We start from the raw sequence: 17006 nt of genomic DNA, 5'->3' as shown, positions 1-17006 counted from the left end.
TACTCAAAATGTACCTCATTAATCATGTCCTTATTTAAAAATCTTAAAATATACAGTGTAGTACATTGGTTTTAGCAAAAGGTAACAGTACATTCAAGTATTTAATTTAATGTAACGGATTGTCACACAACTATCAGTTTGTGATATGATTTCAAAATGGCTTCTTGATCTCATTACACTGAATGACCTCTAATGAACCAAATATTTGGGACAAAAGTCCCCTGATGATTTTAATATCAATACAAAACAATAATGCAAAATCCTTTTAATATAACAATAGTAGCACTCATAAAAATATGCCCAGAAAGTGAAAGTGTACTTTTATTTAGAATTTTATATATTTAGTTAAAAATGTAATAGTGATATTGAAGTTCAGACCATTACACTGAATGACAATTTTGCACTTCATGACATTATTTTATACATATATTTCCACTTCATTTTCTCCAAATATGAGTGAAATGATAAAGTAGACAATATAGTTCAATGTAATATGTTATAAATGTGTGTCTTTTTTGTGAATTTAATGTATCCAGACCCAAAAAAGGCTTGTCTCGTCTTTGACCCTTCAGCAAAGACGGAGAATGGTAGATTTTGATTAGTGATCCTGTGAAATTCACTGTAGAGTTGCATGGAAAACAAAAGCAATGTGAGATTGTAACACTGGATTTTTCAAACATTTTCAGACATATAGACATACGATATTAAACTATTCAATTCTAAGTTCTTATCCAGATCAAACATTCCTACAATGATGAATTGTAGGAATGTTTGATCTAGCTGAGTGGCTCTTGAAAGGCATAGGTATATTAGCTAGCAAGCTAACAGTTACACTTTAAACATAAAACTTTAACAAAGTAACGTTACTCAGCATCAGCTATCAAGTGACCAGACTATCAGGTAACGTCAACTTAACATTATGAAACTTTTATTTCTGAACCAATAAGTATGAACTGGCCTTCTTGCAAGCTAACTTACGGCTAATGTTTGCACAGCTCAATAACATTAACATTAAGCTAACACGTTTCAATGTTCACACAATGCACAGCAAGACAAACAATAACTTATGCAAACAGTAATAAAGTAACAGAACAAAGTTACCTCGAGTTGAGGACAAAACCATATATGTGTCATGAGTCAGCAAATCAAACACTGTAGTGCAGCAGGTGCAGCTTGTCCGTTACTCCAGTGCTGAGTGCAAAATCTCTCTCTCTCTCTCTCTCTCTCTCTCTCTCTCTCTGTCTCAATTCAATTCAATTGGCTTTATTAGAATGGCTGCATACAACACAACATTGCTGAAGCATATTTACACAAACTAGGTAGGTAAGAGTAACATAAGATATAAAACATACAACAAATGAATTATTAATGAATAAACATTAATTATTAGCCATATGGGACAGGGGTATAACAGAGGTGTGGAGCTCATGGCAGCTGCTATATGTCTTGCTGCCAGTCTACAGCAGTCCTCCCTCTCTCCCAGCAGGACTGGAAGTCTCTCCCAGTCACTTAGATAGAGAAACTCTGGGAATATTTTTATTATTTTCTCAAAATATTGGTCTGTAATACTTTGATACTGGTTGCAGTGAGTTAAGAAGTGCAGCTCTCTGGTCACAGTAAGAACACAATCTCTCCTCTCTGGGCAGCCAGGTCTGTCTGTGCCGGCCTTCCTCCACTGCCAGGTTGTGTTCACTCAGTCTGTACTTAGTCAGTGTTCTTCTCAGTTTTCTATCAGACACTGTGGTCAGGTAGGTTGCCACAGTGTACCCTCTGTTTAGGGTTACATATGTTTCCATTTTGTTCTGGGATTTTGTTAGTTCTGTCCAGTAACCTCTTTATTTTTCTTTTTCTTTCATCATAATTTGGTTTGGTCTAATTTTCTGAGTGCATGTGTCCTGAAGCTGAGGTGGTCCTGGTGTAAAGACTTATGTGGTTGATGGTTTGTTCAGCCTCAGGACAAGTATGCAGAGGGGACTCCTTCCTGGGTTCAACTCCTGGCAGCACAGGGCATTGTATGAAAAGCTCTCTCTATGTGGGCAACTAATGACTATTTTCGATAAAGCTGACTTTTTTTTTTTGATTAATGGTGATACAGTATCATCAGATGCCTTGTTTGTCCTACCAACACACCAAAACCCAAAATATTCAATTTACTTATTAAACAATGAAAAGCAAGAAAATTCTCACATTTGGGAAGCTAGAAACATAAAATAATGGCAATTTACTTGAAAATGTACTTACGTTATTAATCAATTATCAAAATAGTGGCTGATTATTTTTTTGTCCATCAAATAATTTTAATGCTTGTTTTTTTCTATGACTAACATCAGAGCCAGGCAGGCAGAGCCAGCTAACTTCTGGTTAGCTCTCTGCTAACTCAAACTGGGATAAAATAATTTAATTGTCCCGCTCTTCTAGACTTGTTATGAGACCAAATGGATCAAATTCTGCTGGGATTGTGTGACGCTCAAAATAATTTATCCACCATTTTACAGCTGCAACAGTAGCAATGAAGTAGGTCATGGTGGAGCCTATGACGTAAACTGAGGATGTGTCAACAGGGTTTTTGTAATTACTCTCACTGCCAGAAGGGGGAGACAAAAGTCCTGCACTGCAGCTTCAATCGTCTCTTTGTTTTGTTTAACACTTCTGTATTGTGTTAATGTGGCAACCTGTAGGGGTGGCTTCAGAGTCTTTGTTGTTCCAGTAATTACTGCACATGCAGCTGAAAGCTCAGCATCATTAATAAGTGGACTTTTTAGCATTGATTCTCTTCCCTGTATCCTTAGTAAGTAGGTTGTAATAATTGTACCTGTAACCAAAATGACCAGAAAATAGATGATGTAATGTATGAAGCACTGTCTCATGCTGCATAAAGACTGATACAGGCTCAAATGTATATGAATTTAAGAAATGACTGATCTATTTTCATCAAGCATGAATGACATACATGACTCTGCTTTATCATGATGACTTTATTACAAAACATTTTCTACCAAACAAGGCAAACAGGCAACACTAACACAATGCCTTCAATAAAGCGTACACATTCAAACTGCTGGACATTTTAAATAACCAATAAATACAACAATACTATTCTACAGCAAGAAGACAATACCGTCTTTTTTTGTAAGTCATCTTAAAGTGAACTACAGTAATGTTTTAAAGCAGTAAGTTTACCAACATCCTGATCTGCAGGTAGCCCTCTTAGGTTCAATGAAGCAGCATATCATGAGATTCTTGTTGAGTTAAAGGAACACTTTGGGATATAAATGTGTTTTTCTGTGTGTGAAAGGGCAATACTTGGCAGAATGTCTGAGTGTTCCTTTAATATCATGCTGTGGCGCTGCCTGACTATTATTGTGCCATTCTTTTCTTTTTCACAGTTTCTGTAAGCAGTATTCTTTGTTAATGCACTGTTACAGATCATGCCACCTCCTCTTTATTCCAAACAAACCAGAATGTCAAACACATCCCTCTCTGAGCTTTGTTCCAGGAAGAAAGAGCTGCACTCTCCAGGTGTTCAGTAAATGCATGGACTGTTACTGATAGTGAGAGGATGAAACATTAGCACAGTATGAGTATCACTCTCCACTCTGCAGGACTCTGCACTTGTATTCTGTTCGGTCATATCTGACTGGACAGTGCTGGCAGGATGTCATAGCATCCTCTCTGGGTTTGGAGCAGGCTGGACCTGCAGTCGGTCCCTGGTTCTACAACATGCAGTCTGAGGCTTCAGACAAAGCAGGACACCCCAGGAAACATCCATTTACCGGTGTCTCAGTGCTGCTATCTCATCTCTTGTGGAAGCTGGGACTGTGAATGATTTGAGAGAGCTTTCCAAAGGAATTCATGGTATCCACAGGTTCTTCTGTTTGTGCTGTGTTCTGCCCTGGCTGGTTTGGGACCTCCAGTGCTGGGGATGAGGCCTGATCCAGGGTGCTGATCCTGGGGAGGAACTGGGCCAGAGCTGGGACGCCGCGGTCTCGACCCTGCAGCCTCTGCCGGTGGTTTCCCAGACTGAGCATCGCTCCGTGTCTGTCAGATACGTAGATGTTGTATCCGTCTGGCAAGATCTGCTCCCTGAAGGTGCAGTCATCTCTGCTGTAGGTGTGCTGTAAGAGATGGGGGACATTCACAAGATTTTTTTAAAACTTTATTTTTAATTTCATCAATTGCAATTTAAGAATTATGGGAATATGCACTACTAAAATACAGTATCAACTAACATGATTCAGGTGGGTCCTGCTTAAGTACCTGAGCCTGTATCAGTAACAGCTAAAAGTGAAATTTTGGACTTAAAATTAAAATAAGTGAAATTTAAGGACTGAAAGATAAAAGTAAAAATCCATCACTTTTATAATAAAATATATTTTTAAATGTCCTCCTTACTCCACTTTGCTTCTCTTTTTGTTTCCATTTCAGTCAATTTGCTATAGTTCATCACTATGTATGTGTATATATCATAAATACATCAGATTGTTAATTCATTTCACATTTGAAATACATCACACCAATAAAATTAACAAAAAAGTTAACTTTTGAAAGTTAAAATCATATGCATATATTACTAAATTTCATGTATTATTACTTTTTTAAATCAACAATTGGGCAGATGAAGTTAAAGTAAATCCTTGTTTCTGATTGTCATGCATGTGATGAATCACTGCTGCTCTTAAAGGTTACTCTAAAGCTGGATGTCTTTGACGTAAGAGCTTATCAGGAGGAGTCAATGTAGATACATAGAGCCACGCTCAACTCTTCCTGTAATGCAACGTCACCCAGCGAGGCCTATTTGGCCACTCAAATACAAGTGCACATTCACATTACTTGTGTGAACACTGTATTTCTATTGTTTACTTTTGTAACAAAAGATAAAATAATTGGAGCCATGATCATTTCCCAGAGTTGTAAAATCCTGTCTCTGCATATTATAAACCTCTCTGCATCATTTTAGTGTCTGATAAGCCTTCAGACTCATAAATCTCTTACTTAGACTGGACGTGTGAGGTCGTATTTCATTGTCTCACAAGTACCTGAAACAATTCAGCCCTCAGTATTTTTTTTTTTTTTTTACGCAGGGCTGTTTCTAAATTAACAGTAACAATTAAGAAAGTCACTACATAAATGTGTCTTGTTCTTCACTCTCAGTGAAAAACATTTTTTTACTGGGTTGGCTCTAACTGTAATTCATATTTTTGATAAATACAGGCCATGATCTTGATGAGTGGCCCTGGGTCAAAGTCTGGCTTTAAGAACTTCGTTTTTTCCTCTGATATGGTGCAAATTCATAAATTACAGTAATTTGTGTTTTCCAGCACAGGAATCTTCGGCCGTGGTCTTTGTAACATCAAAATATATTTTAAATGTACTTTTAATTGCAGCTGGAGTCTTACTCTTATTTATTTGTGCTATACTGGCCCATCTTGCAATGTTACTTTTGGTTTTCTAATATACAATATATACTGTGCTCGTATCTGTACAGGTTTAAAAACAAATTAGAATGGCAACTTCCATTAGGATTGCATGAATGGTGTTTTTAGACAGAAGGCCCCTTTTTATCAAAAAAACATACATATATGGTTCTGCAAGTTCTTCGACAGCTGTTTACCTTGGCCACAGAGAGCCAGCCAGAGGCCAAGGTTGTTGTTGCTGCTGCTGGATCTTTTCATTCAAGTTTTTTACTTTGCAAACACATCCTACCCTGCACCACACCGGACAAAGGTTGATGAACCGATCGACTGTTTGAATGAATGACATGCAGAGTTTTCCGAACATGGAAGCTGATTAACAACATATGAAAGCAGGAGTCTTGTGGTCAGTCACATCTACAGAAATTTGTTTGGACCCTTTGAAGATTTTCTTAACACAATTCATTCTATCTGGATTTTAGAGAAGCTTCATTTTTTTTTTTTTTTTAAGGTGCATTGCTAAGTTTTTGAAGGGTGCAATTCATCCACTTTGTTATCCAGCTTGTAACAGCAGGTAGGCTAATTATGAGCAATAATTCATTTTCATTTTTGCAGTCATACTGTTTGAGAAGTCTAGGTGCCATTTATGAAATGACACCCTGTTTCTCACATATGATCTGTAGGATCATATATGAGAACAGCCAATATTAAAGAATGACACTAGAAAATGCAAAGTTTTCTGAAATGTGGAAAGGCTGAGTTTAAAGTTGAAGTGGAAGTTGCCCATACAAGTTGGACTAGCAGTGAAAATGAAAGTGCTGAAAGTTGTTGAATTTTCAAGGTAAAAATTTTAGGTGTAAGCTCTGAGTGAAGAAGTGTCAGTTGAAGTGAAAGTACTTAAAAGAGTTGAAACTTCAGTTGAGCTTCATGCACTTCAAGAGGGCTTCAAGAGACCAGCTGACATGTGATATGAAAGCAGATGAAGTGTCAGCTGAAGTGTAACCACTGAAAGCAGTTGATTGATCAAATATAGGGAAGTTGGAACCTCCCAAACAGCATTTGGCCGCTTGTCCTGCTGTTGTTACAGCCATGTCTGAACTAGCTCTGGCCAACTGACCTCCACCTTTAAGCTGGGGACATTTAATCAATGAATGTATTTGGCTTGTGGCGAATTGTATTCATTAAAGGCTGCTAATTCATTTTCTATTTACCATCCCTATCTAGACATGCAGAGTGAACCGCCTGACACACTGTTGAGCAAGGTTAAAGCCAAAACACATTATTATCAATGATCAATGAAGTTATTTATTTGCTGTTGCAGTAAGATCACAGTTCACACTCCATACAGGCACAGACACAAAGTAACCTGTCTGTTTATTTGGCTCAACATGGCTAGAGGTGCTACACAGCTAACCAGCAAAGTTTGTTGGCTTTGGGTTTTGTTCTGAGCATCAGAGCAAAGCTTGTGTTAGCAGCAGCAGCAGCTTACTGGTTCATTTGGAATTTCTTCTAGAAGTGTTTTTAAAGATGTTCCTCGGTGAAAAGAAACTCAGGAAGAACAAAATGCTCAAAAAGATAAAGAGTATGGCTTTTTTTTCTTGAGTGCTGGGCAGTTGCTGGGCGGCATCTGCTGACAGGCAGGGGAGAAGTGATTGGCTGAAAGGTGAGGAGGCTCTGTCATGAAATGTTATGAAATAAAAGTGTTTCTGGGATAAATGACATTTAAACTGAAAAGAATCGTGAGCAGACGTTATGAAATAAAACTGAACTCCAGTAATGTCAATGTGAATGGTAAAGTCACATTAATCTGAAAAATTCTTGATTCACTTATTAAATATCAAATTATTTAATTATTTTCACTCATTCATTATTTATTTTATTACATTAAAGCATATTATTTGCCTCACAATATCTTATGTAATTTAGGTCATTTTGGTGAACACCATATGATCCCACTTTATTCAGATGTTTGTTCTGTTGTGTTTTATCTGAAATAATAAAGAATATTTTGATTTACAAGCTGCTTTGTATTTCACATGTGTGTTAAATTGTTTGAATTGTAAAACATTCATTTTGATCTGTATACAGTATGCTGGACTATTTGCAGTATAAATGTTTCACTACGGACATAATTAGCATATGAGTGTATGATAATTATTACAATTAGACCATATATGATGAACATAATGCACGTGCGATATATTTACGGGACGCATATTATTTGGGGCAACTGGAGCATTTAAACAGGTCAAAGACAGACTGGAAATCAAGTTGAGGTATTTAATAAAAGTTGATATTATGATTATACAATTCACTATAGTAGATCTATTACCAATTTATTCACATCCAGTCTAATTATAAATCATTTTGCAGCGATAATTACCTCACTTGCTAAATAAAATAACGCCCTGACATGTGACTTCTGAAGACATATGAACATTGATTCGTGAATAACTTTTGCAAGATGAACAATTACTGCATTTTTAAAATGATTTATAAGCAACAGATTCAGAGATAAACTGGCTGTCACCTTGTCATATGAAATCCTTACCGATGAGTACAGTCTCCCATCGCCCTCTATGCAGAGAAACTGTGCGGCTGCTACTCCTCTGATGACAACACAGCCTTGATCCACAGGACGGATCTCCAGCAGGCCTGCAGTTCAAATGTTCATCAGAGTGAAAAATGCCACCAAAACTGCTCCACTCATCAATTTACTCACAAGCATCACAGTTTGTTGCTTGTCAAAAATATTTGACTTACTGTGCTGAGTTTGGTCCGCAGAGCCGTGGATCTGCCCATCCCCACTGATCAGAAGGTGCAGTCCTGGTCTGGCGGCGTACAGGTGCCTGAAGCGGACCACCTGGCCCCAGCCGTGGTCGATGTGGGGCCCCTGATCCGATAGAGGCATGCAAACAAGTCCCATAGCAAAAAACAGGTTGGCAACGGATACAGTGACCAATCTCGGTTTCATGATTCTTCAAACCCTGTGTGAGCGCTCTGTTGCTGCTCCCCCCACTCCAGTGTGAAGTAAGGTAGTCTCATCTCAACCCAGCCTTTAAATTTGACCCTTATCAGCTGCTGATAACCCTCTTTCCCAAATCCAGTTCCCAGAAGCAGACCATAACACACCCCTGCACGACATCCAACTGGATCATAGCTCATTGGCCCCGGTCGAGCCCCAACTCGAGCCCCTCTCTGGTCTGTGAAAAAATGACACTGATACTCATAACTGCCTCCCTGCTGGAGATATTGTGGAAGAATTTGAAATTTTGAAGCTTTAATGATGAAAATTTCTGCTTGGTAATTAATTTGCATGCTGAACGTACCAGAAGACACTAATGATTTAGTCAAGTCACTCATCCTGTATATAGTTGATACCTTTTTGAGGAGGAGTGAGGAAACTTTTAAAAAGGATTTTGGCATGAACTCCCAATGCAGGACACAACTGGTGGCTGCATCTGCCCCGATGACCTCTACAGAAAACTGACTCCAGGTATAGCTCAGTGTAGTGAACATGTCTCCCTCAGCCATACCAGTAGACCTACATATAAGCCACATGCAGTAAAGGTCTGTGCAGGTCAACCAGTAGAGCCAGAAATAAATAAAGCCTCAAATATGCACCAACATTTGTGGAAATTATACATTTTACAACTACTGCAACTTGTACACTGCTGTTTACAATAATGGAAGCCAGTCATCATTACCTCTGATGCTGTATCATTATTATTAGTAGTAGTGATGGTAGTATAGTGCAGTGCATTTACTCAAGTACTTTACTTCAGTGCTTCCAGTACATGGTATTTTATACTACTCTACTACATTTCAGAGAGAAATATAGTACTTTTTACTTCCCACATTTATTTGTCAGTTACTTTACAAATTAATATTTTACATACAAAACATATGATGAGCTTGTATAATATATTGCAGCATTATAGGTTTAACTAAAATGAGCTCCACCTCAACCAACTACAACCATCAAACAGCTACATTAATGCATCAATAATAATATTCAATAATATAAGATAATTAGTATATTATGTATAGGGGGGATTTGTTCTGCGTTGAGAACTTTTATTCTTGATAATTTAGGTACATTTTGCTTTTAATATTTACATATTTTACTTAAGTAATATTTTCAGTGCAGCACTTTTACTTTTAATGGAGTATTTTTACATTGTGTTATTGATATTTTTACTTAAGTAAAGATCTGAATACTTCTTCCACTGCTATAGTAGCGGTAGTAAAATATACTGATGGAGTAACATTAATTAAAAAACAAAACAAAACAAAAAAAATCAGTAGAAATAGTAATGGTAGGAGCAGCAGCAGTAATAATGAGTGTTGCACAAGGTTTAACAGTAGTAGTAGTAGCTGTAGTAGCAGGAGTATGAAGCAGTAGCAGTGACAGTAGTAGTAAGAATGTTGTTTTTGTTGTTGTAAGTTAAGAGTCTGGCAGAAGGAACAGTTCCAGTCTAAGCAGACCTTGGTTCATGTCTATAGACTGCATGTCTTACGTTGATGATCACGTTGCACAATTACGTTACATAAAGTGCTACCAAATGTATTCTGTCAAATTGCACATTTTTTTATTTGTGGACAGGGTAAAGTCTACAGATTGGGCTGAATCCAAGCGGAGCTGTGAGACTGGGTCACTCCACACTAAAATAACAGACTTCTTTCCGCTCTTATCACATTCTGGCCTGTGCTTCCGATGCTCTGAGTTGCATTTACATACAAGTTAAACTGTAATGGAAAGTAAACATCACCATTCACGAAAAGGCAACCAGAGGCCCTGATTTCAAAACCTTATCTTTTTGTAAGTTTTTGGATTTGTAAATTGATCCTCTCTGAGGGAAGATGGTGTTACTGTCTGTGCACGTTGTGGCACTTTGACAAGCATGTTTTTTAGGGAGCTTGATGCATATGAGGTCCGTCTCTTAGTACCTAACACATCTGCACACTTTCTGTCACTAGATGGCAGCCTGGAATATGAATGTATCTCTTCAGAGCACAAGGTAAAAGTGAAGATTTGAAGCAACTGTGCTGTGTGTGGAGAACACAGAAAGTCAAGTCACCTTTACTTATATAATGTTTCAAACACAACAGAATTGACCTGAAATGTGTTACAAACAATGATGATCAGAAGTAAAATACATGAAGCTGTAGACACAGAAAGATGTCCAATAAACAGTCATTCTCCAATAGCACGGACACATTGTATACTCTATATAAAAAAGGAACTGTACATCTTTTATCATCACTTGCATCAGTTATCATCAGTGCTCGAATAATCTTTAAGTTATTTATGAGCCTTCCATCTCTTATGATGCCAGAAAACTCCAGCTCTCATTGCTGAGCCTGCACCTGCTTCATCAGTTGAAAGGTTGTGGGGAATAGATAGTGCTGTTCCATGAGGATACTGATGGGTATAATGGTATTTATCATACTATAAGTAGTAAAGATAATCAGTGAAGTGGACTGTTCATGATTGTTGAGTGAAACAATGACACATGAACACCATTCTCTCATGCAGGGGATATATATACAGTCAGCTCAGGCCAAACTGGCTGAATGTGCATGAAATGTAGAATTTCACATATTCCCTCTACATCAGAACAACAGAGTCCTCTGAAAATGAAGCATGAAGCATCAGGCGAACTGTTGACGACGTACATTCATGTCACTTATTTATCTATTTATTCTATAATGTTTACTCTCCACCTGAACTTTCACAACCATCAGTGGTGGAAGAAGTTTTCAGATCCTTTATATAAGTTCAAATACAGCAATGTAAAAATACTCCATTACAAGTATAAGTCTTGCATGAAAAATCCTACTACAGTAAAAGTACATTATTAAAAGTACAAGTATTGCAGTAAAAGTAGTGGTTTGATCCCTCTGACTGATATATTATTATATATGACATCATTAGATTATTAATAGTGAAGCATCAGTGTTAGAGCAGCATGTTAGTGTTGTAGCTGCTGGAGGTGGAGCTAGTTTACACTACTTTATATACAGTTAGCTAGTTTAGTCCAGTGGTTCCCAACCTAGGGGTCGGGCCCCTCCAAAGGGTCAGCAGATAAATCTGAGGGGTTGTGAGATGATTAATGGGAGAAGAAAGAGGAAAAAACAAAGTTCTGATACACAAATCTGTTTTCAGTTTTTGGACTTTTTCTCTAATCTTTGATTTTTGGTGAAATATTGGATCATTTGAACATTTATTGAAATCAAACCATTTGAGAAGTTTAGAAAAATCATTATTTGGTGGAGCTGTTAACAACTCATAGACATGTGAAATGTGACCCTGACTACACACTGCTTTTTGTAAGACGTCAAAAGCCACAAAGGTTGGAAACCACTGGTTTCATCTTTAACAATGTGTTGTATTTTAAAAGCTTGTTATATTATCCATTGTGTCAAATGTTCATCTGAAAAGTAACTAAAGCTGTCAAATAAATGTAGTGGAGTAGAAAGTACAATATTTCCCTCTGAAATGTAGCATCACATGGAAATACTCAAGTAAAGTACAAGTACTTCAAAACTGTACTTATTTACAGTACTTGAGTAAATGTACCACTGATAACCACAATAGTAATAGAAAATTGGGTTGTTGCAACTATAGATTAAAGCCTGGTGTTTTCACTTACATCTCTTGACGTCTCTTCACTCTCCTGTTGCACCTGTCAACTGGGACAACTTTATCATTCTTATTGGTACATTTTAACATGGTTGTGATATCATTTGAGGCAATTTATCAGATTTCACACAGCTCCCTGTGAAGCCACAGAAGGCTTTACACTACTTTTTTCATGCAGTAGTAATCCTTAACACCTGGAAACACATGCTGATGTGTGATATTTATGGAGTTCCAGTTTAATCTTCGCCTTCCTATTGACCTTATGCATGATCTGTCTAGAAAACTTGAACTTTAAAAATGTTGGCATTAGGCATAACAAATATATTGAATGAAATCCAGGGTTTTGCAGAATCAGTGTTGGTGTCTGATGAGGGGTTGCCTGATTCCCAGCATACTTTTGCTGAACGTCAACCTCAGCAGAGATCTAAACATATATGTATAGTGTGGGGAAAACAAAATATAACTAAGAATATAGAACACCATATTCCACCAATTCATTAAGAGGGTAAAACCGATGACATAATAGTCAAAACAGTGTGACATTGTGTAACATAGAGGAAGTGATGGATCCTGAACAAAAGAAAAAAAGTCCTGCCAGCAGCCACAAGAGGCTGCAACGGTCATTACACCCCACAGTGTGGAAGTGTTGGAAAGGACACACAGACTTTGTTTTAGATTCTTGCCAGCAGTGGAGTTAAACTTGTAATGTTTATCCTGAGGAATGAATGGTTTCTGTGAATTTGATGGAGATTTGTCAGTGTTGGATGTTGATGATTCTTTTGTAAAAGTGTTAATTTGAGTTTTGTTTATTTGCACACAAAGACCAACAGAACGTATTGATGACTTCTACCTAAAAAATATAAAACATATTCACACTGTTAAAAATATACTGCATGTTATGACAACAAAGAGATTGTATAAGAGAAATGATATATTTTTTAATGCTCTATACTTTAAGAAAGATGAAATATCAATAAATTTGGAAAAATAAGTTTTATAAATTTGGAGTGCCATATCTGAAAATCAACCCCTGCTCATGAGATGTTTGGGAAAATGAAGTTTACATGACTGTCAGGTTGAAACAATCTGGGAAAGGAACAGCTGCTCACAGCTCAGACATATAATAAAAGGTTAGGAACTAGTGCATCAAAATGATGGGCAGACCGACAGATTAACCGACCGAGTGACATCTGCCATCCTTGGGCCTCTTTAGTGAGGTAAAAATCTACAAATCTATTTATACACACTACAAACATGTCAAAATGAATACACACAACATACTGTAAGTTAGAAAACCTTTCAAGAGAAAATTGTTGATCTGTGTAACCCGTATACATACGTATATCTTCAAACGGTGAACTTTTCAAACTCCTGAATGTGAACTTTTTTCTGTTTTAAGCTTGGTTACAATGCATTTTTAATGAATTCTTTTAATTTTTAAAGGGATTTAGGAAGATTTTGTCAACTGTAATCCTTTTTCTTATAAAACTGTAAAAAAAATTCAAATACATGCTTTTTATCAAATAGCAGCATCTTGTACTTTCTGCAACCCTGTCATTTCTATGAGACAGGGTTGACTCTCTGAAATGTTCCAGAGCTGTTTGTGAACATTTGTTTACTTGGTTACAGGCTCTCCAGTCCAGCTGATGAAATGAGCCACACAGACCAGACTGCGACAGCATGGTTTGACCTGCTGACATTTGAGAAGCGTGGCTGCCTTGTATGATATGATGATGCTGTTTGAGTCAGAGCTGGCCTGAGCTGTTTGCCGGCTGAGAGACACTCTAGGACATAGCAAGATGATGTCAGGCCACAAAACTGGGCTTTTGTGTGAGGCGGATGTTGCAGCCATGCAAGCAACCAACCTACTGTATGTGGGCTTACACCTACACTGATTTCCATCACATCACTGGAAGGCAGACAAATATGCTTTGTAGTCTGACTGTCTTACCTTAGACTTGCAAATGCATTATTTCTTTTCTTAAAATTTTGACTTTTACAGTATGTATGTGACTGAATTAATTAAAAATGAAATGAAATGAAATATTCTCAATTTAATATAATGAGTAAAGATTTCATATTTTCAAAAGTGAGTCATAACCACTTTTATTTTAAACTAAATTACTATCAACTGACACATATGATGGGATCCATTATGGCCAGTATAATTCACTCAAAGTAATCTCCAGTTGGGTAGTAACTACTTTTTTCCAATAGAGGGCAGTGGTGATGCTTCAAAGGAAATGCAGCACTACAGGGTCCCCAAATGTCAAATAGGATTCATCAAAATAATTAAGTAAATAATTGAATTCATAAATACTTTGTTATTCTGTGTTGGTAGAATCTCTGGTGAGTGATTGTTGAAGTTATGTCCGCCCCAAATGAACAGTAAAAGCAAATATGGTTGTGATGCAGAGATGTAAAAAGCTAAACATGCTAGCAACAAGCCGTAGTTTTCACCAAAGCATAATGAAATATATGGCTAAGAACACAAGACATATTTGGTCATATTTTGGTGAAAAGGTGAGATTGGTGGATTACAGCAAGAGTTATTTGAAAGGTTCTGGAGATTTTTACACATTTCTTTTGCCATTGCTGTTGGAATCAATTCTGAATCCTAGCTAGCTACATCTGTCATCCAACACAAAGGAGCCAAGCTATACCAAGTAATCACCATACTGAGTTAGCGTGTAGTTTAACATTAGCATATTTAGTCCATATGCTTTCATAAAGAGGAGAAAAGTAGTTTTGAGTAGATTTAACATTTTTACCTACTGAAGCTTCACGCTAACTCTATAGTTCTTGCTCTATTAAAACAATCGCTATGTTGTTTTGCTATATGAACATTAAGCATCTATAAACTTAAATGCTACATTCAGGAAATCTCTGCTAGCTACATTGTTGTGCTTCATTGCCGTTCTGAAACACACCTGTGCTTAGCTGCAACACTGTTGCCAGTTTGCATGCTGAGGAAGGACGTTTGCAATCAGATAATATCCGGTTACCATTCAGCAGCCAGATAAGATGCTGGAATTGAGCTTGTTGATTTGTTATCATTTTCAAGAGACTCAGGGTGGAGAAAAACAGCGGAGGACAAATCAAGATGTCACAAGACTCCTCAAATAGCCACAAACAGCCACCCTTTAATCATTTCAACAATCTACAGCAGTTCTTACAGATGGAGGGCATTTGGAGTCCCATACAGGTTCTTTGGGCATGTGGACACATCTAGAGGTTGGGTGTTATTTGAAATATTTCAATACTAGTGCTAATATGATAAAGAGTTTCGTACAAGTTTTGGTACTGATACCAAATACTTTTTTTTCTCTATCGAACTTTGAGAAATATTATTTTCTGTAAAACCTATTGTCTAAACACAGGGAGCAGTACAAGAGCCTAGCCTGAATAAAATTCAGTCTAAAATTAGCAAAACTTTGGTTTAATCCAGGAACTATCTGATCCAAAGAATAAGAAAGTGAGATTATTAATTTAACTAGACATTCAGTGTCAACTTGTTGTAGTTTTTGAAACTCAGTGCTATGGACATATAGTCAGTACCGAAATAGTATTGGGGTTTAGAACTCAGCTCTGTCTCCACCAGATCATTAGTTTGAGTGGCTCTTCACTTTCCTGCTTGTACACAAGTTTAAGGTGTTATTTTGTTTTAATTCACATTCTCTTCTGTTAAATTTTTTGTGAATTTGGTTAAGACTTGTGCGTTATTTGGATGGAAACATACACATACTTTTGTTTAGGCTGTAGTAGAAGTGCTTGTACTCCAATATTGTTTCAGTGTTCAGCCTTTGATAAAGTGATAGGGTCGACGGGACACTCAAGTCAGCTGCAGCTTTAGAGTCTCGCTAATAAGCCGTGACCATGAGCTCTGTGTGTGTACAAGGCAAGAGTCCACGTCATTTCCTAAAGTCACACATATACACCACAAGCAAGTACACAGGAAATCACAGTGAGAAATGGGTGTGGGAAATGGGAGGATATAGGGAGTCTTTAGAAGTACCTTCAGTTTACAGCTCAACATCTGGAGCATCTCAGACAGGCGGATGATAACTGCCATCTTCCCACAGAGACAGACAGAAGAGTGCTTTTCTTTGAGGGTGAAGCTCACAAAAATCACAAGTGTTCAATTAAGTCTGATGAACTTGTTTCTGCTTGGATTTTAAGCTCCATATTAATGCTGTGATCTACATGAGATGAGATACAGTATGTATATGAGATAAATGTTACTGATGAGTATTTAAAAAAAAAACTAAAAAAAAACGCAAGAAAAATAATTTATTGTTTGGTTTTCCCAGTTTTAATCAAATTTAATCTGATGATTTTTGTGAATTGTGTGTTGCATTGTGGGACAATAGTGTCCATGAACATTCAGTAATTGATTGGGTTTCATGCGTAAGCATATGAACTTGTGTCATTGTGTCATTCTGCCTGCATGAAGTCACTACTGAAATCATGGTTATATTTATTCATAGAGAGCCAAAGGCCTGGCGTCACTTTCTGTCTAGCTGTGCTTTGCTATCTTCTGAAACTTTCATTCATCTGTCTTTCTGAAAAAGTGGAATGAGTTGCTCTGGTTTGCTGTCCATATTCTATAAGATAAATGACCACCTACTACAGCAGTTACTATTTGAACATGATATGAATTATACAAAAAATAATAATAAAATATATATACCTATATATTATATAATATATGATACAACATTGTAATAGTTGGTTTCTTCCATATTCATAATATCCACCGACGCTCTCTTCTAATGTTATATTTCCATGTCTCTGCTGTCCACCAATCATCTGCATCATCTGGGCCTCCATGTCCTGCTCTAACACAGACATGTATGGACTAACCTCTGCCACAGAACTTGCCTCTTCTATTGAGTTTGTGACCTTTGACCCACAAAGGTCTTGGGCTTCTGGGAAATGGTGTTTGTTTA

The 17006-nt window shown here is 37.2% G+C and overlaps 1 protein-coding gene across 2 annotated transcripts; it reads right to left on the bottom strand.

Moving 5' to 3' along the window:
- Positions 1-2960: 2960 nt before the first annotated feature.
- On the bottom strand, positions 2961-8711 carry fgf19 (fibroblast growth factor 19). 2 transcript variants are annotated; one of them, XM_067597036.1, is made up of 3 exons: positions 8175-8711; positions 7942-8066; positions 2961-4115 (listed from the first exon to the last, which is right to left on the bottom strand). In XM_067597036.1, exons 1-3 carry the CDS (start codon positions 8383-8385, stop codon positions 3795-3797), a joined length of 657 nt encoding a protein of 218 aa, XP_067453137.1. In that variant the 5' UTR covers positions 8386-8711; the 3' UTR covers positions 2961-3794. The 2 variants fall into 2 exon arrangements, with proteins under 2 accessions (XP_067453137.1, XP_067453148.1); XM_067597047.1 differs by having other exon boundaries at positions 7963-8066; positions 8175-8708.
- Positions 8712-17006: the final 8295 nt, after the last annotated feature.

This window comes from Thunnus thynnus, chromosome 1 (genome assembly GCF_963924715.1).
Source record: "Thunnus thynnus chromosome 1, fThuThy2.1, whole genome shotgun sequence".
Taxonomy (NCBI): domain Eukaryota; kingdom Metazoa; phylum Chordata; class Actinopteri; order Scombriformes; family Scombridae; genus Thunnus; species Thunnus thynnus.
This window is presented reverse-complemented; position numbering and strand designations above follow the sequence as displayed.